General features: G+C 33.8%; 3 protein-coding genes across 3 annotated transcripts; 2 read left to right on the top strand and 1 right to left on the bottom strand.

The window, feature by feature from the left end:
- Window positions 1–37: 37 nt before the first annotated feature.
- LOC105343266 (EH domain-containing protein 3) lies at window positions 38–9115 on the top strand. Its single transcript, XM_011450564.4, has 2 exons — window positions 38–1051; window positions 5803–9115. Exons 1-2 carry the CDS (start codon window positions 137–139, stop codon window positions 6496–6498), a joined length of 1611 nt encoding a protein of 536 aa, XP_011448866.2. The 5' UTR covers window positions 38–136; the 3' UTR covers window positions 6499–9115.
- A 2072-nt stretch (window positions 9116–11187) lies between these two features.
- LOC105343263 (GTP cyclohydrolase 1 feedback regulatory protein) lies at window positions 11188–14298 on the bottom strand. Its single transcript, XM_011450561.4, has 3 exons — window positions 14158–14298; window positions 12558–12652; window positions 11188–11489 (listed from the first exon to the last, which is right to left on the bottom strand). Exons 1-3 carry the CDS (start codon window positions 14191–14193, stop codon window positions 11354–11356), a joined length of 267 nt encoding a protein of 88 aa, XP_011448863.1. The 5' UTR covers window positions 14194–14298; the 3' UTR covers window positions 11188–11353.
- Window positions 14299–14364: 66 nt separating this feature from the next.
- On the top strand, window positions 14365–19633 carry LOC105343264 (regulator of microtubule dynamics protein 2). The gene is made up of 9 exons (XM_011450562.3): window positions 14365–14642; window positions 15085–15307; window positions 15665–15837; window positions 16314–16389; window positions 16693–16770; window positions 17184–17282; window positions 17607–17660; window positions 17761–17841; window positions 18810–19633. Exons 1-9 carry the CDS (start codon window positions 14365–14367, stop codon window positions 18861–18863), a joined length of 1116 nt encoding a protein of 371 aa, XP_011448864.3. The 3' UTR covers window positions 18864–19633.
- Window positions 19634–22499: the final 2866 nt, after the last annotated feature.

Genomic DNA, 22499 nt, shown 5'->3' with positions numbered 1-22499 from the left:
AGTCGGGTTGGGTTCCATGAGGTCATTTGGCTTGCGCACACTCCGCTTTTACACTCATTTCCGGTTTCAGATAGACAGACGGTGCATGTCAAAAGGAAAGTTGGGAATATTGTAACAGGTTAACCTGAATTTCAAGATGAAGCGGTGGTTAACGGGCAGCGACAAACGTCACAAGGAGCCAGAATTCTTTGAAACGGTGGCAGAAGGACTTAAAAAGATATACAGGACGAAATTATTACCGCTTGAAGAGTACTACCAATTTCATGACTTTCACTCCCCGCCCCTTGAAGATCCGGATTTCGAGTCCAAGCCGATGATACTTTTAATAGGACAGTATTCTACTGGAAAAACAACATTTATCAGGTATTTGCTTGAACAAGATTTTCCAGGCATTCGAATTGGTCCAGAGCCAACCACAGATAGATTTATTGCTGTTATGACTGGGGATCAAGAAGGGGTCATTCCAGGAAATGCTCTAGTAGTGGACTCTAAAAAACAATTCAGACCGCTGACAAAGTTTGGAAATGCCTTTTTGAACCGATTTCAATGTTCTATGGTAAATAATCCAGTTTTGGACAGTTTGACAATTATTGACACTCCTGGTATTCTTTCTGGTGAAAAGCAAAGAGTGGATAGAGGATATGAATTTGCAGGTGTACTAGAATGGTTTGCTGAGAGAGTAGACAGAATTATTCTTCTCTTTGATGCACACAAATTGGACATTTCTGATGAATTCCGCAGGGCAATTGATGCCATCAAAGGCTATGACGATAAAATCCGAATTGTCCTAAACAAGGCTGATATGGTGGACCATCAACAGTTAATGAGAGTATATGGAGCTCTGATGTGGTCTTTAGGAAAAGTGCTTCACACCCCCGAAGTATCAAGGGTTTACATAGGGTCATTTTGGGACAATCCTTTACATTTTGATATGAACAGAAAACTGTTTGAATTGGAAGAGCAAGATTTGTTTTCAGATCTTCAGAGTTTGCCTCGAAATGCAGCACTACGGAAGCTGAATGATCTTATAAAAAGAGCTAGACTAGCAAAGGTAATGATTTTAAAAATTTACTATACACATTTACTATTGTTGCATATTAATAAGAATTGAAGTACAATTTTTTGTCTGATGATAATTATCCTAAAGGTGGTTCTTTATGGTATGTAGTCTATTTTGATTAAAGAATTTATTGAATTAAGCATATATACAATAATATATTATCGCTTTATATTTACGTTTTCCAGTGTCTTTGCCTGTGATAACACTATGTATGGATATAAAACCCTTAACTTTAAATGACGCCTAATTCAGGCGCCAGCAGGGTTTTCTTATTTATAATTAAATATTTAATCGCATGATGGTTTAAAATTAATATATAAATATTAGTATTAAGGAATCATTCTTTGAAAATTATGAGGTGATAATTTCAGTTGGGCTTGATCAAATCTATCATAAAGCCCTTCAGGCTTTATTGGGTTTGATCACGCCGACCGAAATTATCACCTCATAATACTCAAAGAAAGATTCCTTATTCCTTAATTTATCTTGAAATTCATAAGACTTGTGATTTTATTCATTCTCTTCTATCTAATGTATCCAGGTGTAAAAAGTTCCAAACTCCACAATGGTGTAGTGTTAGTTTCCTTGGACATCCATATTTGTGATATTTGATCATTTAGTTGCCTGATTTCCTGTCCTAGATACATTTAGGAATCATTTCTGTACCCACCAGAAACCTCATCTATGAAAGGAATGTTTTTGATAGAGATAAAATTAAGGTTTGCAATCTAATTGGCCCTAAAGCAGTGAAACGTTTTAAGGTCAGAGGACATGTTCCTCGAGAATCTTTTTTGTATCTCCTTGTTATAATAAGGTTCCTTGTTAAGGTTCCTTAAATGTTACAATGCTTTGTTATAATAAGGTTCCTTGTTCCAATAAAAAATATTAATTTTATAATTTTTTTTTAAATGAGTAAAATTTACTTGAATATGGTTATATTTCTAGAAGGCCGAGTGGTTAGAACCGCGGCCGCTCACTAGTACCAGAAGCGATTAGGTTCTAGAGGTCGTGAGTTCAAAGCCCTGCCCTGGCCGAGATAGAGTTCCGACATAGTGAATTTCGCTGTGGTGTATATTTATTAATTTTTATATCAGCAATTCAAGTATATTTTCAAGAAGATTATATAGGAAATTGCATACTCTAGTATTTTGCAAAATGCCTGGTAAGGTACCCTAATTTTTTGCAAGAAAGCTTGTCAAAGTAGTAGTAAACCATTAACAAATTCCTTGTAAAAGTTATATAAAATTGAGGAACGCGTCGTCTGACCTTAACTGCTCCAAAAATAATTGCTTGTTTACACGTAGTTCAATGCCAAAACACATGCTAAATGTGAACTCATCTATATCATTGATGCTCATGAGTCTGAGTTCCAAGATTATCTTGAAATGTTTAGACAATATACATGTACTTGATATAATTTTGATAGCAGTGTAAATCAATATTATAGTCAGTAGAGGAAGTTAAGCGTTAATGAAACAATTGATCACTAGCAACAGGACACATTTGATGCTACCGGTATATGCTTATTATTGTGCAAAAGCTCCATGATCATCAAGATTGTTTACTAGACCCACTGTATACTTGAAGAAGCTGTCTCAACTTTGGATACTTAATACATGTTGTTTCATTTGGGAGGGGAGGGTCAAAATTATCACTAATTCACTTGTATACGCAAGTGGTAAATGATCTTTTGACTTGGTGATTGTCTGACTGGTCAATGCTTTCTGAGGAGAAAAACAACACAGCATCACAAGTATAGAGTACCGGTATACATGTTGAAGCCACAACCTATCAATTTGTTAAGGCAACACCCATCCTTAGCCAAACATGTAAATATGTAGCTGTGTGCGCTAAGCTCTTTTAATAATGATAGTTCAGCCCGCTGCAGTTTCTACTTTCAATAGAGACTCAGAGTATGAGTTTGAATCAAGCAAAGATTTTTTTTCAATGGAAAACTGGTACGAGAAACAAATAACAATATAATGTAGACAGTGATTGTAACCTTTTGTCCTCTTTCTATAAACTGTTTACACATTGATTGATGTAAACCTTGGTTCTGAAAAGAAACAGATTGCATTAGAAATGGGGTTTGATAAATATTATATTAATCCTGAATCCTGCTTGCTGTTCTATCATTGTAACATGTAAATAGTAAATACAAGGAAAACTGATTAGTGTCTTCAGGTATGCAGGTATGAAATGTAAAGAAAATCATGATTGAAAGCCTCAGGGGGAAGAGGTGGTTATCTGACATTTAATGGATCATCTACATAACTATATTGTATGTCTTGTATGACAATGTATGCTTTATTGTGAAGTAAAATTTCAGTAAATGTAAAAATTCTCAGATAAAATTTAAAGCACATTTATTTCAGAATAAACCATCAACTGAGAGTGAATTAAAGTATGATGTGATTTCGTCCATAAATTTTTTATTAAAAAATGTATTTGACTTTTCTAGCATGATAAGAACAATGAAGGGCTAGGTTGGTAACCTTTTTGCACTGGTTTTTAATGTGCAAATTTAAGCTCGTATCTAATCGGGTATATTACATTAACTTTTTGATAATGCTTTCATAAAAATTCATGCACTCCATGCTGTTAAGAGAAAATTGAACTGTGAAATATTTTAATTTAAAAGAAATACATACTTAATACTTTGAATCATGTGACAACTCCATCAGTTAAAGTAATTGAAATAAAAACTCAAAAGATAGAAACTTTTGGGAACAAGTTTATTTTCAACTTTGATTATAATTGCAGTCAATCGTATGAAATAAGTTGTGGGTAAAATGGCTGCATGTGTGCAGATGATTTTCAAATGGAGCTTGTAAAGCTCAATGGTTTTGTTTTTAGCTCTGCTATGTGTTTCAATGAATGTTGAGTGAGAAATCAGATGAGGAGATTACGTCAGAAATAGAGTTATACTCAAGATTAACAAATATATTTGGTATATATTACTTGGAAATTTTATTCAGAACAACCATTTTTATTACATGAAAATATACATGCATTTAAATTGACTAAAGATTTACTTAATTTAATGGGAAGTTGTATTGGAATGTCTGAATATCTATTTACATGTAAAAGTATGCTGACTGAATAAATACCGTAGTTATACACAAATAGCATATGAAATTTTTTGACAAGAATATTGGTCAAGTAGTTACGATGCCAGTCCATAATATAATTGGTAAAGAATCTTGTTAAGTTTCTTTTTCTAAAAATATGACCGAAACTGCTCGATACTGAAATAAGAACACGTCATGTACCTTTAATCAGAGCCATGTAGGTCTATTATCTACTGTCACGTGGATTTATTTCCTTGTTCGTCAGTACGATACCCTAGACAGGGTATGTGTGCATGCAGCGCCTAGCTAATATTGACAGACTGTCCTTATTATGATAAATGTTTTACACCAAATATATATATATAATAGGTTCAGGTTTTAAATGTACGTGCACCTGTACTGCAATGTTGTTTACCTATGCATCTCAATGCACAGAACAGAAAACGCTAGTGTTTGAAAATTTGAAAACAGTTGAGGTTGCTTAAAATCAGAAAAGTAAAGTGACACCTTTTATGATCTAAATGATCTTGCTCTGTAATGTGAAACCACACTCTTACAGTGTACATATCCTACTTTATTTCTGATTACTTTACCAAGTGTTTACCGGTGTCTAGTTTTTCTCTTCCTTATTCTTAAATTTACTTTTATTTTTCCTTGTATTCAACAAAACATACTTGTAGTTTCATAGAATCACAAACTTTTATTTAATTTGAATGAAATGATATCTGGTAAATAACTACATATATTAGACAAGCTATTCTACTTCGTCATTTCCACACCCAAATGGCATTCCTTTCTGGGTCCAACTCTTAAGTCAATAGATAAATATATATGCTTGTAGTTGGCTAGGTGGGGTAATGTTACACTTGTTTTTATGGGCTCCAGATAGTTAATTAAGTGCCTGTGGCCATAGCTCAAATTTATAACCAACAGAAAGGCCTCTTCAATTTATTGAAGCAACAGGTGTCATTATAACATTAAAGCCATATACGGGTTCATTTTGAGAGTGTATTTTTCTCTCACAATTTATATTTTTAACATACACAGACTTGTTCCAGAATGTATTTCTTGCATATGGTATTTATTAACTATCTTGATACATATGAAAAGTCAGATGCTTATTTATTTAATCAGTAAATATAAGAGTTAATTCTCATATTTGAGATACTTTACAGTTTAGGTCATCTTTCATGTAAATGATTTATACAATGGGGACATACCCATTAAGTCATTTTTGCATACGAATTAGCCTATGGAATGTTAAAAATTCCCACCTTTGTCAGAGTATGGACTCAGAAATGCAAACAAAACTCAGTGGTTTATCTTTAATAGACAAGGTATTGTGGGAAGTGATATTCTAGCTGTCGTGAGAAATATAGACAGATCAACCTAACAGTTGTAAAAAAAATAGTAAACAGATGTGCCATCTTATTTTGCTGAATAAAAACTAACACATTGAAAGAAAAAAAAAAGAATTTGTCAAAATCGTATATGTTTAATTCCAGACATCCAATCCGGTTGATCACATTATATCACAGTTTAAAGAACTTTCAAAAAAAAATTCAGTTTTGATATTCTGATAAGTGTCCCAAATAAATATATTTTTGAATTTCATATTTGATGTGTTCTAGTGAAATTTATATCTTTATTCCATGTTTTTCATTTTACTAGGTCCATGCATACATCATCAGTGAACTCCGAAAAGATATGCCTTCCATGTTCGGAAAGGACAACAAAAAGAAAGATTTGATCAAGAATCTAGGAGAGGTTTACGCTAGAATACAGAGAGATCACCAGATTTCACTTGGAGATTTCCCAGACATGAAGCGCATGCAAGAACAGCTGACACATCATGACTTCACCAAGTTTCACGCCCTAAAACCAAAACTTATAGAAATCGTTGACCAGATGTTGTCTGTGGACATAGCCCGTCTGATGCAGATGATTCCAAACGAAGAAGCTGTCATGTCCAGAGAACCGCAGGTCAAAGGTGGAGCGTTCGATACCATGAACCAGAGCATGTTTGGGTACGGGCGAGGCGAAGGAGTGGATGAAGGAAGAGGCGAGCGAGAATGGGTGGTGAACCAAAACAAGATGGATTATGACGAATCCTTCGACAAGCTGAACCCCATCAACGGGAAGATCACCGGAGCTGCAGCCAAGCAGGAAATGGTCAGGAGCAAGCTTCCCAATTCTGTCCTCGGCAAAATCTGGAAACTGGCCGACATCGACAAAGACGGAATGTTGGACATGGACGAGTGGGCTTTAGCAAATCATCTGATCAAGATCAAGTTGGAAGGCCATGATTTACCGGCCGATTTACCCGATCATCTTATCCCTCCATCCAAGAAAAAGGAAAAATTTTGAAAACGTATTCAGTATGAACCTTTTGTTTTGGAAGGAAATTTTGTGAAGAGATCTGTTAAAACCATCCATTGAAAACATCAATAATTTCATCTCTGTCTAAATGTAGTCGAATTGGTATCATTTTACTAGCTTCCAGTTTGGCATCAAAAGTAAATCAGTGTGTGTAATTTCAAACCATTTATTGCTGCTTACTATACAAGTTGATCGTTAAAAAAATGTAGAAATTGAATGAGTAAAGCGATTGACCTTATGCAGTTCTAAATTAATGCTGTATTTCTGGGGTGATCATGTATGTAATAGAGAGTAAAGAGTCCTCAAAAGCATGTACATGTAATGATGATTTACCACAGCTGGTATCTGAACATGATTACAAGGAGCCAAACAGTGATAAGAATATAATCTTCCAAGATGAAACCTAGCTATTATGCTTTATGTAAAATATTAACTGTGTAACAAATACATGTATGTGAAATGAAAGTACTAGTATTACAATGTATATGGTGATTGTTAGAAAAATTTGTTTTATCCATTTAATTAAGTAGTGTGGACATACACTGTATGTGATGATGACACAAATATTGCTTGGAGAAAATGCACAGGCACTGAATAGTGAATACTACATATTGTAAACTATCTTATTCATGAATACTACATTGTCAACCATTTTGTTCTGATAATTTTATTGGGTTATGTATAACTGCTATGAAGTTGTTCCTTGCTGTTTGATGTTTACTGTTCAGTATCGAGCTGATAGATATCTCTTCAGGCCTTACATTATATGACATACTAGTAACCCTAGATCACATGATCCCATGATAAATTTTATGTATGGCATTTTAAAGATTATACATGTAGCTACCCATATCCTTGTATAAGTGCAATAGAATGTGATTACAAATACACATTTGTGTGTGTATCCATGTACCGGTATGTTGTTGGTTAAGCATGAAAGAAGTCCAATACATTTGTTTTGTGTGTTTCACCTTCTGTATATGTGTATAGATACAAGTATACAGATGGAAAACTATGATCAATTAATTAGCATTGTATAAGAAAATTTAATTCCTGAAATTATTTAACTGTAGTAGCAATTAATGTTGCAGTTGAAAGTTAATTTTTTATACTATACATGTACCGGTATGTATTGAACCCTCATAACATGTAAATGGAATATATCTAGCGGAAAATACCAAGATATAAGAGCAATGAATCTTCTTGATATTGATTGGCAATATTTTCCAACACAAATTCAGAACTGTTCATAAATTGAATTAATTAGTTAATTAGTTAATTGTGGCACCAATATACTGATAACTTTAACACAGTCTAGTCATTTACGAGATTGGTTTGCCTTTCATTGATTAATTGTGCATGTATGTATATATATATATATCCTTGATATACCAGTTCCTGTATGTATATACTTGCTGATTTTTATTATATACATTTTGCTATACAACTGAAATTTTGCCTGATCCAAAGGTTAATCATCTGTTGAGGATTTCATTCTTATTTTAACAGAACTTTGAAGCTTTACACTCTTGATCAATGAATTGCCATTATTGGTTGTTGAATTGAAAGGGTGGAAAGTAAAACCATAATATTTTAAAACACTTAAAAAATGTTCAGGGAAATTAGAGAATATTATATACCGGTATATATACATGTATGTTGTATTTAACAAATAGGGACGTATATGGCACATCCTTTAAGATGTTTGCAATATTCATACAATTTGGACTGATTTTAAATAATAATTAATTTGAAAAAATAAAGTTACAAAAAGGAAATGTTCCTATATATATATTGTTATCAGTTTCAGATATTGTGCCATTAATACAGTGCAATATAGTATTTGGTTTTTCTTGTAACTTAAAAGTGAGGTATGAAAACCAAGCATACCTTTACTTGGTAGATTAAGTTACCCTATATGCATGCCTATGTGCTAAGCATTAGACCTAGAGCTTTTGTGTTATTTAAACAGCTTAAATTAAGATCATATTTCATGGTTTTAAAATCTTAATAATGCATAAGATGCATAAGAATGGGAGGCTAATTTCTAAATACTGATCAATTTTCTAAAGGAATACCATAATACATTAACACTCCAAAAATTTCTATCTTATTGTAGTCCTTATCTGTATGCTTGTTTTAACACATTGTTTTAATTATGCTCTTTTTTATTTGCAAGTGTGATCTTTCAAACTAGTCTAACTTAACATTAGATGTTTGATTTTTTAAAAATAATTATGTCTTGATTTTTCTTTGGAACAGTTGATTAAAAAATTCCTTCTTTTATTATATATTTCCTTTTTTGCTGTTAAATGTTTATGCATAATTAATTGTAAACAAAAATTTTGTGACATTGTTGAAGAGTTATTCTTTTTTGCAAAAAAAAAAAAAATATGAAATGACCTTAAATTTACACAAAATGAAATGGTTGACATATCTCATAATCACATAGATGTAATGTATGAGTGTATGTCGTATAATTTGTTTTTCTTTTGTGTATCATTATGAAGCGTTACCCTGTACCATTTGTGACTATTAAAACAAGCCTTTGTGTTACATGTATGCAAGTTTGAATTAGTTATAATTAAATAATGATGAAAATTCAGTGCTCATTCTCATTAATTCCTACAAAAAATGGAAGACAAAGATCTATGATGTTTCATAAAGGAACTTTAACTTCAGTTAATGTTTCATTGAATCTACAAAAATATTTCTTGTTTGCTGATTATAGAACATGTAAGGCATATACGTAGTAAAATATGCATAAGATGGTTCACTACACCTTGAAATAGTTTCTCAAATCAGCAGAAAATTACATGATTATGATAGATATCATAATGGAAAAGAAGTATTTAAGTCAAACAGGCAAAAAAATGCAATTTTGGATGAAAAATTACATTTTCAAATATTTAATTCAGTAAACATGAACAAAAACTCCAGGAGGATTTGAACTCATGAACTGCGGTTCAGAAGCCCAATACTTTAACCACTGAGATACGACGATATAAACAGTTTAACGAAATATTTAAATCGCCATCTTGTAACGTAGTGTCTTAAAAAGTATAAGTCTGGGTGTAGTGAGGTACTTTTAAAGCAAAGTGGCAAATGGAGACTTAACTTTTTATATATTTGATCTAAACATAATTCATATTTTTCCTTATACCCAATAAGTTTATAACATACCAGTAATTTACGATCAGAATGTTGGAATGAAACTGACTTGGCTGTTAGTGTGGAATCTGTTAAAAGCATATTTGCTGTAACCATGTTTTACTTTTTATAGTACCCTTTTGCTATTTCAAGGATCCTTGATCTTTCACTTAACTTTGTTTTAGCATAGCTTTCAAGTGTAGAATGAAATAATTTTGAATATAATCAGGAAGAGGAAGCATGCCAAGTACTATAAAACAAGGGTGGTTGCAAGATGTCCTTAGTTCAAGAAAATCGAAGTAACAGTGTTTTGATAGAGTGCATGATTAATGTACTATATGCATCTGCATACAACATCATCATTGTCACAAACTACAGGCTTTGTGTCTATTCAGAGAGTGAGCAGCTAAGATTCTTAAATTTACATACAAAAAATTGAATTGAAAATAAGGAAATAAACAGTGAAATTGAAGTGAAAAAGTATACCTACAAACAGTTAAAAGTATACCTACTGCCCCCCACCCCCCACAGATTTCCTTTTTTTTTAATGCTTAACAAGATTTTTTGGACAAGTCTGCCCTCCCCCCCCCCCCCCCCCCCACTTTCAAAAATGATGCTATGTGCCTGCAAAACCGTTTGTAAGTATATAGAAGGGTGATAAAAAGCATGGGGGGAAATAACCCTGTTTACATTAGTTGCAAACAGTGAAGTGCATCAGGATCATTTGTGACTTCATTTCATCCTTATTTGATCCATAGAGATCATGACAGATTTTTTTAAAGAATTACCGGTAATGTTTAAGGGTCATACATTACCTACTATGAGGGAAAATCCTCTATACCCTACCATCTTCACTTTTAAGATATTTAATACCGGGGTATTAATTTTTTCAGACAAAGACACTGAAAAAGTAAATAATACCTTGTCTGTAATAACAGCTTTATACAAATCAATTTTGAAATGTTTTGTCCATGACTTTTCTAATATTTTATCATAGAATTGCTGAAAATTATAGAAATATGACATTGTATTGATCAAATCTATCATGAAGCCCTTTGGGCTTTTATTATTAGATTTGATCACCCAACCATATTTTATCTCCTCATTATACTCAAAGGACAATTCCTTATTTCTTAAATAAATATTTACAATTTATTATGAAAACATGCTATTTTGCAAACATTCTGATGGTAATGTAGATTCTGAAAAGCCCAATAGTTAGGCAAAGGGAAATAACTCTTCTGAAAGTTAAGTTAACTTGCCATACTTTTCCTCTGCAGCTTCCCAAGGACTATGTTGTACACAAAAAAATGCACCCGGTAACTACCATTAGCTTTTACTTTGCATTTTCTATTCTATATTTTCAATAAACAGTCCCACTTTCCTTCCAAAGAATTTTTATTGTTCTCTCAATTTCAAGGTTCCATGCATGTACCCACATATCATCAGCCTCTATTAGACCCCATGAGATAAAAGCTTGACTGTACATGTACATGAACTTAGGTATTCTTCATTTGGACAGTTCTGTTATTTTTATCTTTTATTATGAAAATGATCATCACATAAATATATTAAGTATAATATACAAGTATATAACAATGTTTTTTTTTTCTTTTTGAGTTATGATAAATCTCCATTTCAACTAGTTTTGGCCCCTCTTATAGCTTTCATCTGTTAACAAAATCACATTCTTTCATTCATCATCGAGTTCCTTATGTAGTGTCCAAATACAAGTCTGTCCTAAGCCAGTCATAGCTTTAAGCTTGTATCCTCTCTTCTCTAGCTTGTTCAGAATAATTCGCACTGTGTCTTGAGAAATATATTCTTGACTATAAATAAAAATAAATAAAAAACCAGTAACATAAAATCAATTTCAATATTGAAGTACATGTACTAAAATTCAGTTTCTATGACTAATGATGTAAACATTAAGTAGTAAATACAAAGTGTTCTCTGACAATCCTTATCTAAAAACATATAGTAAAACTTGGTTACAGCAATTTCTTTTACAGTACGTGAATTCACACTTATCATGCTGTCAATTTAATTCTCCTTAGTGCTTAATGCAGGTGTCACTACAGTATTAAATTTTACTATATATTCTTACCAAAATTGCACAACTTTAGATACAGATTAAAAATTCAAAACGAACTTCTGGAAAAAATCCGCTTGACATCATTTTAAACAACGCTTCATTTACAATTTTCTAGCAAAATACACACGTGCATCCAGCAAGGCATGAGACTTTGTTTACCTCGAAGTTACACACGTGCTTGAAAATCAAGCCCGGGCCTTTTCACCCCCCTCTGGAAACAACACGCATCAAAAATTCAAATGACCTCGCATTATTACAAAAATGGGATAGTTAGACCTCTTACACATTGTTTTTCATCTCATAAAAAAAATCAATTCCTGTCGCGTGCGGAACCGCCCCGAATTCAAAGGAAAATTCGGGAATTATTTTGGCTCAGCCATGTTTTGACGTGAACCTTCAGTGAAATACTGTTATGACACCTTAATGCTCATTACAAATGCTTAAAATGAATTACCGGTACTGCTAATGCTTTTAATGAATTACTATAAATGCTTAATATATTGAATTAAAATTGATCATTCTGCCACTTTGCTGTATGTTTTACTGTAACTGCAGAAACTTAACTGTTTCTTTTTTCGTGTTTGATGGTGCGCGTGCCAATTTAATTAAGAATATTATTTCTTGAAAGCATTATAAGTCTTTTCTTGAATTTCATAGATGCTGACCCCAATATCTTACAAATAGATATAGGAAAGAAAACATAAGTTACCAGACTTGGATGACTTATCATTATTGCATAAGAAAATAGAGAGTTGCTTATTTCTTACTTGGATGGCTTATAAAAGACTGACCAGTTACTCACAAGTTGTTTCCCAGAGTTTTGGTCAGTCTGGCACCCAGATATTCCATCAACTCTGGGTCACTCCATTCATCTCCACACACTGTTGGTCCTGTCTCCTACAGCACATTTATACAGATTAATTAATAAAATCTTCATTAATTGTACCTTTCCTACATACACTATATCAATGTAACGGTAATAAAAATCTGCATATTTAAGGTAATTAAACAAGAGGCCAAGGGGCCACATTGCTCACTTGATTAACATTGGTCATAACTCTGATCAGATAGCAGCAGCATTTGGAGTAAAAAAAACAGGCTATCTAGTCTTATACATACAAACAATGGAATCTAAATGCACAGTGGCAATCTATTTGCTTCAGCTGATAATAAGCCATTAACAACTTCTTAATTATATCAGCTTATTTACTCTAGTTTAATTTAATTAAGCGGACCAGCTACTCTGAATGCAAAGGGTTAAAGATTTCATATATTCAGAGTCTGACTTAAACACCCAAGGTTATATACATACAAAACTTATAAGTCTATCAGTTTTTTGCACACTGAGTAAATAATGTTTCATTTCTGAGTTGATGCTAATAAACACATGTAACAGGATGGGAGAAATAATGATGGACCAGACCTGGATTCCAATTTTGGACCCCTGAATCTCAAGCCAGGAGCTCTACCAACTGAGCTATCTGGCACTGGTATTCAAACCAGTCTGACTGTCATATTCCTACTCCCTTAAATGATTCTCACTTGAAAATCAACCCAGGCTCCTCTCTGGTAGGACTTAACCTGTCAGTTCCAGGGGTTGGCACTGCACCAGATGAACTGTAACGAGAAGGGAGAAATAATGACAGACCAGACTGGTATACAAACCTGGGCCTACTAGTCAGGCTCTACCATCTGAGATATCTGGAGTCTGTATTAGAACTGGTCTAACCATCACATACATACCGGTACAATAAACGGTTTACAATGAATTTTTCTTTTAGTCGTGTGATGATCAGATATAGGTTCGAATGCCGGTGCAAGATAGCTCAGTTAGTAGAGCACCTGACAGAGATTCAGGGGACCCAGGTTCAAATCCCTGTCTAGTCCTTCATTATTTCTCCCATCCTGTTACATTTGGTACCGTGACCATCCCTTGGAACTGACAGGTGAACTCCTGCCAAGGGAAGAGCATGGGTTGATCTCGGAAACGAAGATCATTTTAGGTGGGAGGAATGTGACAGTCAGACTGGTTCGATTACCAGCGCTAGATAGCTCAGTTGGTAGAGCACCTGGGTAGAGAATCAAGGGGCCCAGGTTTGAATCCCAGCCTGGAGTTGAAAGCTCCTTGCTTGATAATATTATTTTGTGTACTCCAAAGGCGTTCCCCATTATTGTATTAAAATGTTCATCCTCTATATATATGTACAATAAAATCTATAGGCTTAGTAAAGGAATGAAGATATCTTTATGTAACTGTAAAAAAATGAGTTACACTGAAATTATTGGAAATGCATACACATGTATGAAAAATGTAATTTATAGTAAAAAACTATATTAAAGCAAAAAACACATTCATCAGGATAAAGACATTTGTTAAAAAACCAATAAGGCTTTCTGTTTACCAGTCTGATCTGTGTACTGATCATTACATACGGCATAATTGATGTTGTCCTCACTGTCTAGCCCGTCTTGAGATTCACAATAAACATCGCGAGTTATGTCCCTTTAACACATCAGAGTTCACATCCGGTGACTGTGTTTACATCTATCTCGAAGCATCACTCCTCCTCTTATGTCGTAGTTATCTCCGCAATCTTCTTTCGTTAAAGATGTCGACATTTCTCAGACACAACTCCTTGTTTCTGGGGGGTTTGGGAATGGGTTTATTAGTCGGCGTTGGCGGATCTGTGATTTATTTTCGATTGACAACCAATGTTGATACTGAACTGCGCTTGATATCAGAATCCATTTCTTCTCTGCGGAGAGAGGTAGAGGAGTTAAAAGAAAAAATTGCCACTCGTAGGAGGAGAAGTCCGGCATTCTATTCTGGGACTGCCTCCAGTAGCGGGGAAACGGATGACGAGGCTTATGAAGATGCATACGGAGGGTAACAAAATTTAGTTCGAAATTCCTCAGAACACGTTACAGGATTTCCTGCAACACGTGCTTGATTTGAAGACTTTTTGGTTTAAAGCCTCATGTCCCCTAATCTAACTTGATATATGATATGGACTGAAACGTGTCATTTCTTAATACAGCACAAAATGCTTTCAATAGTAAATGTATTTTCAATGCCATTGGTTCTACATTGTTCAGCCCTTTCAAATTGCGTACTTTGCAGTTTATTTCATAATTCATGGTCTGATATTTTACATATGATATCGTGTATGATATTAAACTTCTCTGTTAGGAATATAAATAGATTTAGCTTTATCTTTTAAGGAAATTTACCTACTTGTACCAATCTGATTGTCTGCCTAACTTATCCGTCATTTTTAGTCACAGATAGTGCAAGATATATTTTAATGTCATCTTGCATTATTTTATAGGTCAGACTATGAGTTCCATAACTTTCATGACCTTCAAACAGAAATCCATACTCAGATGAATGCGAAAATTGGCAGGGATGAACAAGAAGAAACAAAAGATGACAACGACAGTAAAGATGACAACGACAGTGTCAATTTCTTTTCAAGTGTTGACAAACTTTTCGATGGAACTGACGAGGAAAAAATAAAGGCTTATGAAATGCTGCAGAACAATAGAGACAAGGTAAATGAAAGGTATCAGAAAATATCATGAAAATGTAAATTAAAGAAATCTATTTCATAAACTTTTATTTACACTTATTGACTATTCCTTTGTATATTCATTATTGTTTATTATCTGCATTTATTATTAATACTATAATTACATGTCATGTGTATTGATAATGAATATACAAAGCTACATTTTGCCTGATTCTAAGTTGAATTCAGGGATTGATGTGGGTCGCTATTAATCAAAGATATTAAATGCATGTACATGCAAATGTGCAGTAAACTAGCATTTACACTTATTCAAAACCATTAGCCATATACAAATCCAGTAATTAAGTCTTGGTGTTAAAGTGTTTGTTTACTTTTCCAGTTTGAAGGTGATGTTGAATATTGTTGGCGACTAGCCAAAAGTACCTACCAGCTCTCACAGATTGAGGGAAGCAGAGGAGAACTGGAGAAGAAGAAAAAATTAGTGTATGCTTCCAAAGACCTGTCTCAGAAAGCTGTTGCCATGGATGAAAAATGTGCCAATGCTCACAAATGGTAGGGTTTTTTTTTATTACAAATGTACTGTTATTCACAGCATAGCAGGATAACAGGCTTTGGGATACATACTATTTTATGTAAAGATTGAGTGCAATTGAAAAGAGTTCATATTGAATTGCAAAAAAAAAAAAAAAAATGTAGTTTGTATGTGTTACCAAAAGAAGTTCATATGTTCTGGTTTTCTTTGGAGCTCAAGTCATTTTTGTTATTGATTTTTATAAGGAGCAATATCACTAGATCTCATGCTGGAGATTTTGACATTTGGTAAGAAATTTGGTATGACCGAGGCTTATTTTCAAGTTATAGCCAGCTGCAAGAAATAAGAGGCTTATTTCCAAGAGTGGCTTCTTGTCAAGAGCAGAGTATTTTTGAGACTTAAAAAAATCACAATGTATTTGCACATTTCAGAATTGTGAATCCCTTACATGCATTACCAAAATCTTATCTGACCTTATTTTGTTTTTAAAAAATAGGTTTGCCATTACATTGGGAAGTATAGGGGATTATGAATCTACGCAAGAAAAGATAAAAAATGGATATGTATTCAAGGTAAATTTGAAACGACACATAGTTGAAAATTTTAATTACCGGTATGTTAGATCCAATGCCAAGTGATTGTTTTGTTCATTTCACTACCATAAATGATGAATTAAAGCAAAATACTACTGATAGCAATATTTAATTTGGAATTCCGTTTACATAGTATAACCCTCTCCAATAGATGCATCTTCCCAAGTCAATGGTTCTGATCCGCATCACTTCTCACAAGCGAGAGAAGCGATGCGAATCAGAAACCCTTGACTTGGGAAGATGCAATAGATGTATATATGTGTACTATTTTGACTTTTTTAGGAACATATAGAACGTGCAATACAACTTAATCCTCAGGATCCATCCAACCACCATCTCCTGGGCAGGTGGTGCTATGGGGTAAGGTTCAACAGTCAGGGTGGTACTGGTGCTGAGTGAGGGTGGCACTACCCAAACATCAATTATATAAAACTATGTTTCCTTATTTTCATTATGCATTTGCAATTCTACAAATGAAACCATTTGTTTAGAAACTTTCTCAAAAGAACTAAATATAATCTTACTGTTAAATCATTAGAATTTCTTGTGGCTGTTTTTGTTGATTTTATGTTGATGTCATCATCGGCAAATGCAGTTCATCAAAAAATCAAGAAGCAAGATCTTTTTCATTAATCATACAAAATGCATGCTTATGAACCTGTGAGATATTGACCATCAGTTAAAATTTTCTTCCAAGAATTGAAGCAATTCCACGTTATTTCCTCCTCTATTCGAGAAGCTAATACCTAACTTACTTATTGTTTTGTTGACAGGTGTACATGCTTTCCTGGATAGAAAGAAAGGCAGCTGCCACTCTTTTTGCCACGCCCCCAACCTCTACTGCTCAGGAGGCTCTCACCCATTTCCTTGAGGTACTGAAATAGGGCTAATTTATCTGTACAACTAATATACTAGATTTAGTAGAAATTGACATTTAAAAATATAAGGCTTCATTATATGTTTAAAAAAAAGATTGAGATACATGTACCTGAGTATTGAATATGGATAACAATAATAAAAGTTTTTCCCTCTCACCTCTATGCTCTCTCCTATCTATTCCCCTGCTCCTCCACTCATCAATCAATAGCATTTCTCTCTCTCACTCTCTTTCTCTCATAATTTTAAAGTTACCCCCCTTTGACTTATGCATATGATATGCATGTACATGTACAGTGTACTATGGGGGTTTTTTTCAGGCAGATCGTCTAAACCCAGGAAAATGGAAAGAAAATCTACTTTATGTGGCAAAAGTAAGATAATTATCATCTTTTTCAGTAAGTTTCAAATTTCTATATTTAATCATATATAGAGATCACAATAGAAAATTATGTTTTGATTTGATTTTTTCAGTGCTATTACCAAATGTCGCAGTATAAAGAGATGACCGAATGGTTGGATAAAGCAGCAGCGATTCCTGTTGTTAGTCAGGATGTAAGTACATGTACCAGTACATGCAGACTACATGTAGTATACTGTCAAATATGATTTGAAAAATGCAGTGGAAAAATCTTCATCATCAATTAAAGTTTGGAGTTTGATTTTCGCCCTCCTTGAATGTACATTAGTTAATATAAGGAACTTGTCATGACTATTAAGTTGTTTTTAGCTCACCTGAGACTTTTGCTCAAGTGAGCTTTTCTGATCAAAATATGTCCGTTGTCTGTCGTCGTTGATGTTGTTGTCATCAGCATTGGGGTCGTTGCAAACTTTTCATCTTCTCCAGAACCTCTGGGCAAATTTCAGCCAAACTTGGCACAAAGCATCCTTGGGGGAATTCAAATTCTTTTAAATGAAGGGCCAGATCCTCTTCGAAGTGTAGATAATTAGGAAAGAGGGAAAATAGGTTTGGATGTTTCTCCAGGGCCAGTTCCCCTTCAAAGGGAAGACAATTAAGTGAAGAAAGAGGGAAGATATGGTGAGGAAATTTAAAGAATCAAGTAGCCCATAATATCCAAACTTCAAAATAGGCTTTATGATACATATGTATATGGTTTAAATTTGTTCAAATCATGACCCCAGGGGGTCAGGAAGGGGTCCTTATGGGTTCAAAGTATATAAAAGAAATAATTATAAAACAACACTCAAACAATTCTGAAACAAACAGACTGACACTGTGCACTGAGATTCCATTGTTTGTATAAGACTTCTTAGCCTGTCCTTGATTCCAAATGCTCTTCCTATGTATTAAGATATGCCAGGTTACTTATGCCCATATATAGAAAGCTTGGATCAAGGAATTGTGGCATTGAAAACATTTTTTCAAGCTACAAGCTTTAACTACCGGTACATTACCTACGGAATGAGTTTACTAGAGAAGCATAATAGAATGTTAAAGATGTTTGGGGTTTTTTTGAAGCTAACATTTGTTCCTAAAATTCATCTGTTTATCATTCATACAGGACAAGACAGCAGAAGAAGAAATCCAGTCTCTAATGAAATACAGAGTGAAATAAGCAATCAAATATTCTGAGATTTTAGATGTTTTTTTTTTTAAACATTTAGATAGTATTTTAAACTTTGTTAAGCCAATCAATCAAGGGACCAATTACTGTTGTGAATTTTTTCTGTGTTGTGTTAAGAGAGGAATGGGACAACTTTGTCATTTGATGTACATTCTTTTGAAATAAATGATAAAATTAACACTTTAATACTTCATATTTTTAACTTTCACACTATGATATAAATTAAGAGCAGCTATTGGTTTGTAAGTCAAGAGTTTAAAGGGGCATGGTCACGATTTTGGTCATAAATTATTATTTCGATTTTAAAGTAAGGCATTTTTAATAGGCAACCAAAATTTGAGTGTCATTTGTTGAGTTATAAGCGAGTTACAGAGCTTAAAATTCTTCCCTATGTAAACAAAGCTTTTGTTTAAATTTTGAATGTTGAAGTAAAAATTCCAGTTTAGACCTAAAATGAATGTGTTAATCGTTAGGAACTGTTTATTTATGCTTAAAATGAATGAAAAGAGAGACAAATCACCTGAAAAAGATTTTTACTGATATATTGAACCTATGTATAAAAAAAAAAAAAAAAAGAGGGCACGAGCCTTGTTTACATGACGAAGAATTGTGAGCCCTGTATCTTGCTTAAAACTTATCGACTGGCACCCAAATTTCATTTGATCGTTAGAAATGCATTCCTAAAGCATTGTAAATAATCAAAACAGAAAAATAAAATTCGACCAAAATCATGACCATGCCCCTTTAAGACTCAGTGAACATTTTATTAGAATTTTTAAACTGGTGATTATATTGTTGAAAGTGTCCCATTCTTAACCGTTTTCATTGCAAGGGCTAATTCTATATTTTGATTCTCTTTTGATATGCATGTTATACACATGAATAAATAGAAATGGCAAATATCATGTGCTTGAATTAAAGTTTGGGTTTTCTAGTGTGTTGCAATCAAGCTAAAGTTTGGATTTCTGGTGTGTTGCAAATTTCAAAGCTAATCAATATCATTTTCAATGTGCAATAGACATACAGAAATACCAGTACATTAATATGGCTGTATTGAATTGTAAAAACCTTTTTAATGTTTGGAATGTTTTAAATAATCTACATTTTTTTATACACATGAACTGTATCATTATCTGAAATGTTCTTTTTTTAAATGTTCAAGTAAAACCAGGGTATGGTGCGAAAAAATTGCTCAAAATTACATGTATTACCATAATGATAATCACATATTTCAATGTCTTTTTAATTAGAGTTTTATGGAAGAATAATATCTACAGTATGTTTGCAGATACATTGTTACCATATTTCTATTTATTGAATTTCTGAATAGAACAGCTATTTCATTAACGGGGACTACTAACTGTTTTACAGAATTCAAAGACTTCAAGAGAAATAACAGAAGTGCACTCGCTGCTGACAGTATGTAAATTGAGTTCTGAAATCAAGTTATTGATTAGCAGTTAAAGTAATGGATGAAAATGTAATATACCCATGTATCTGTCAGATTAGCATAAATTTTGCTGTAATACTATAAACAGATAAGTTTTCATAGGAAGAAATATATAATGTGCAACTGTGGTCATTATGAATTGACTGAGGAGGAAAAACACATAAAAAGGAGCTAATTTGAAGAAGGATATATGGTTGTGACCATTTCCATAGTTCTTTTCTATCTTCAAATAAAGAAGAGCTTGACATAAATTTTTCATGTACCTTTTTATGATGTTCAATTTTATAAAAAATCAATGATCTGTGCAGGTGATTTTTACTGTACCAGGATGTCATAAGTGTAATGATTTTAGTACGTTTGAAGATTATCATTGTATACTGACCTAGTACAAACATTGATGCCCCCCCCCCCTCCTCCCCCCTCCTTTTTAACATCAGCCTGATTACAATAATCTTATAGTGTCTGACTACCTCCGCTGTTCTATTATAGAGAAATTTTATGTGATCTACAGATTGTGAGAAAGTTTGTGTCTGTAAATAGTCTGTGTTTTATTACTACAAATCCTTGTTAAACTTGTACACTACAATTTAATTCTGTGATGTTTTAATTTTATTGAAAATACAATAAAATAATAGGTAAATACTCATTAAAAAGAAGTATTTTTAGCTCACCGAGCTGAAAGCTCAAGTGAGCTATTCTGATCACATTTTGTCTGTCGTCTGTCTGTCTGTCCGTCCATCTGTCCGTCTGTCTGTAAACTTTTCACATTTTCAACATCTTCTCAAGAACCACTGGGCCAATTTCAACCAAACTTGGCACAAAGCATCCTTAGCCTAAGGGGATTTAAATTTGTGAAAATTAAGGATCACGCCCTTTTGCAAAGGGAGATAATTAGGAATTTATGAAAATTTTCGAGAAATTTTCAAAAATCTTCTTCTCATGAACCATAAGACCAGGAAAGGTGAAACTTGTGTGGAAACATCATCTGGTAGTGTAGATTCTAATTTGTGAAAATCATGACCCCCGGGGGTAGGGTGGGGCCACAATGGGGGGGTCGAAGTTTTACATAGGAATATACAGAGTAAATCTTTGAAAATCTTCTTCTCATGAACCATAAGACCAGGAAAGCTGAAACTTGTGTGGAAGCATCCTCAGGTAGTGTAAATTCTAATTTGTGAAAATCATGACCCCCGAGGGTAGGGTGGGGCCACAATGGGGGGTCGAAATTTAACATAGGAATATATAGGGTAAATCTTTAAAAATCTTCTTCTCATGAACCATAAGACCAGGAAAGCTGAAACTTGTGTGGAAGCATCCTCAGGTAGTGTAAATTCTAATTTGTGAAAATCATGACCCTCGAGGGTAGGGTGGGGCCACAATGGGGGGTCAAAGTTTTACATAGGAATATATAGAGTAAATCTTTAAAAATCTTCTTCTCCTGAACCATAAGACCAGGAAAGCTGAAACTTGTATGGAAGCATCCTCAGGTAGTGTAAATTCTAATTTGTGAAAATCATGCCCCCGGGGGTAGGGTGGGGCCACAATTGGGGGTCAAATTTAACATAGGAATATATAGAGTAAATCTTTAAAAATCTTCTTCTCATGAACCATAAGACCAGGAAAGCTGAAACTTGTGTGGAAGCATCCTCAGGTAGTGTAAATTCACAGTTGTGAAAATCATGACCCCCGGGGTAGGGTTGGGCCACAATGGGGTGTCGAAGTTTAACATGGGAATATATAAAGTAAATCTTTAAAAATCTTCCTTTCAGAAACTAATCAGCCAGGAAAGCTGAAACTTGTGTGGAAGCATCCTCAGGTAGTGTAAATTCATAGTTGTGAAATTCATGATCCCCAGGGGTAGGGTGGGGCCACAATGAGGTGTCGAAGTTTTATTACATAGGAATATATAGAGTAAATCTTTAAAAATCTTCTTCTCAGAAACTAATCAGCCAGGAAAGCTGACACTTGTGTGGAAGCATCCTCAGGTAGTGTAGATTCAAAGTTGTGAAAATCATGACCCCCGGGGGTAGGGTGGGGCCACAATGGGGGATCGAAGTTTTACATAGGAATATATAGAGTAAATCTTTAAAAATCTTTTTCTCAGAAACTAATCAGCCAGTAAAGCTGACACTTGTGTGGAAGCATCATCAGGTAGTGTAGATTCATAGTTGTGAAAA

Source organism: Magallana gigas, chromosome 6 (assembly GCF_963853765.1).
Source record: "Magallana gigas chromosome 6, xbMagGiga1.1, whole genome shotgun sequence".
Taxonomy (NCBI): Eukaryota; Metazoa; Mollusca; class Bivalvia; order Ostreida; family Ostreidae; genus Magallana; species Magallana gigas.
Note: the sequence above shows the minus strand (reverse complement) of the source record. Positions and strands in the feature narration are given on the sequence as shown.

What these genes read in the sequence shown, in the direction of transcription:
- LOC105343266 (XM_011450564.4), top strand. Translation starts at nt 137, where the DNA reads ATGAAGCGGTGGTTAACGGGCAGCGACAAACGTCACAAGGAGCCAGAA. An exon ending in AAAGAGCTAGACTAGCAAAG is followed by an intron (nt 1,052 to 5,802) that starts GTAATGATTTTA and finishes TCATTTTACTAG; the next exon opens with GTCCATGCATACATCATCAG.
- LOC105343263 (XM_011450561.4), bottom strand. Translation starts at nt 14,193, where the DNA reads ATGCCGTATGTAATGATCAGTACACAGATCAGACTG. An exon ending in TCAGTACACAGATCAGACTG is followed by an intron (nt 12,653 to 14,157) that starts GTAAACAGAAAG and finishes AATGTGCTGTAG; the next exon opens with GAGACAGGACCAACAGTGTG. An exon ending in AAAACTCTGGGAAACAACTT is followed by an intron (nt 11,490 to 12,557) that starts GTGAGTAACTGG and finishes TTTTATTTATAG; the next exon opens with TCAAGAATATATTTCTCAAG.
- LOC105343264 (XM_011450562.3), top strand. Translation starts at nt 14,365, where the DNA reads ATGTCGACATTTCTCAGACACAACTCCTTGTTTCTGGGGGGTTTGGGA. An exon ending in TGCAGAACAATAGAGACAAG is followed by an intron (nt 15,308 to 15,664) that starts GTAAATGAAAGG and finishes TTACTTTTCCAG; the next exon opens with TTTGAAGGTGATGTTGAATA. An exon ending in AAAATGGATATGTATTCAAG is followed by an intron (nt 16,390 to 16,692) that starts GTAAATTTGAAA and finishes TGACTTTTTTAG; the next exon opens with GAACATATAGAACGTGCAAT.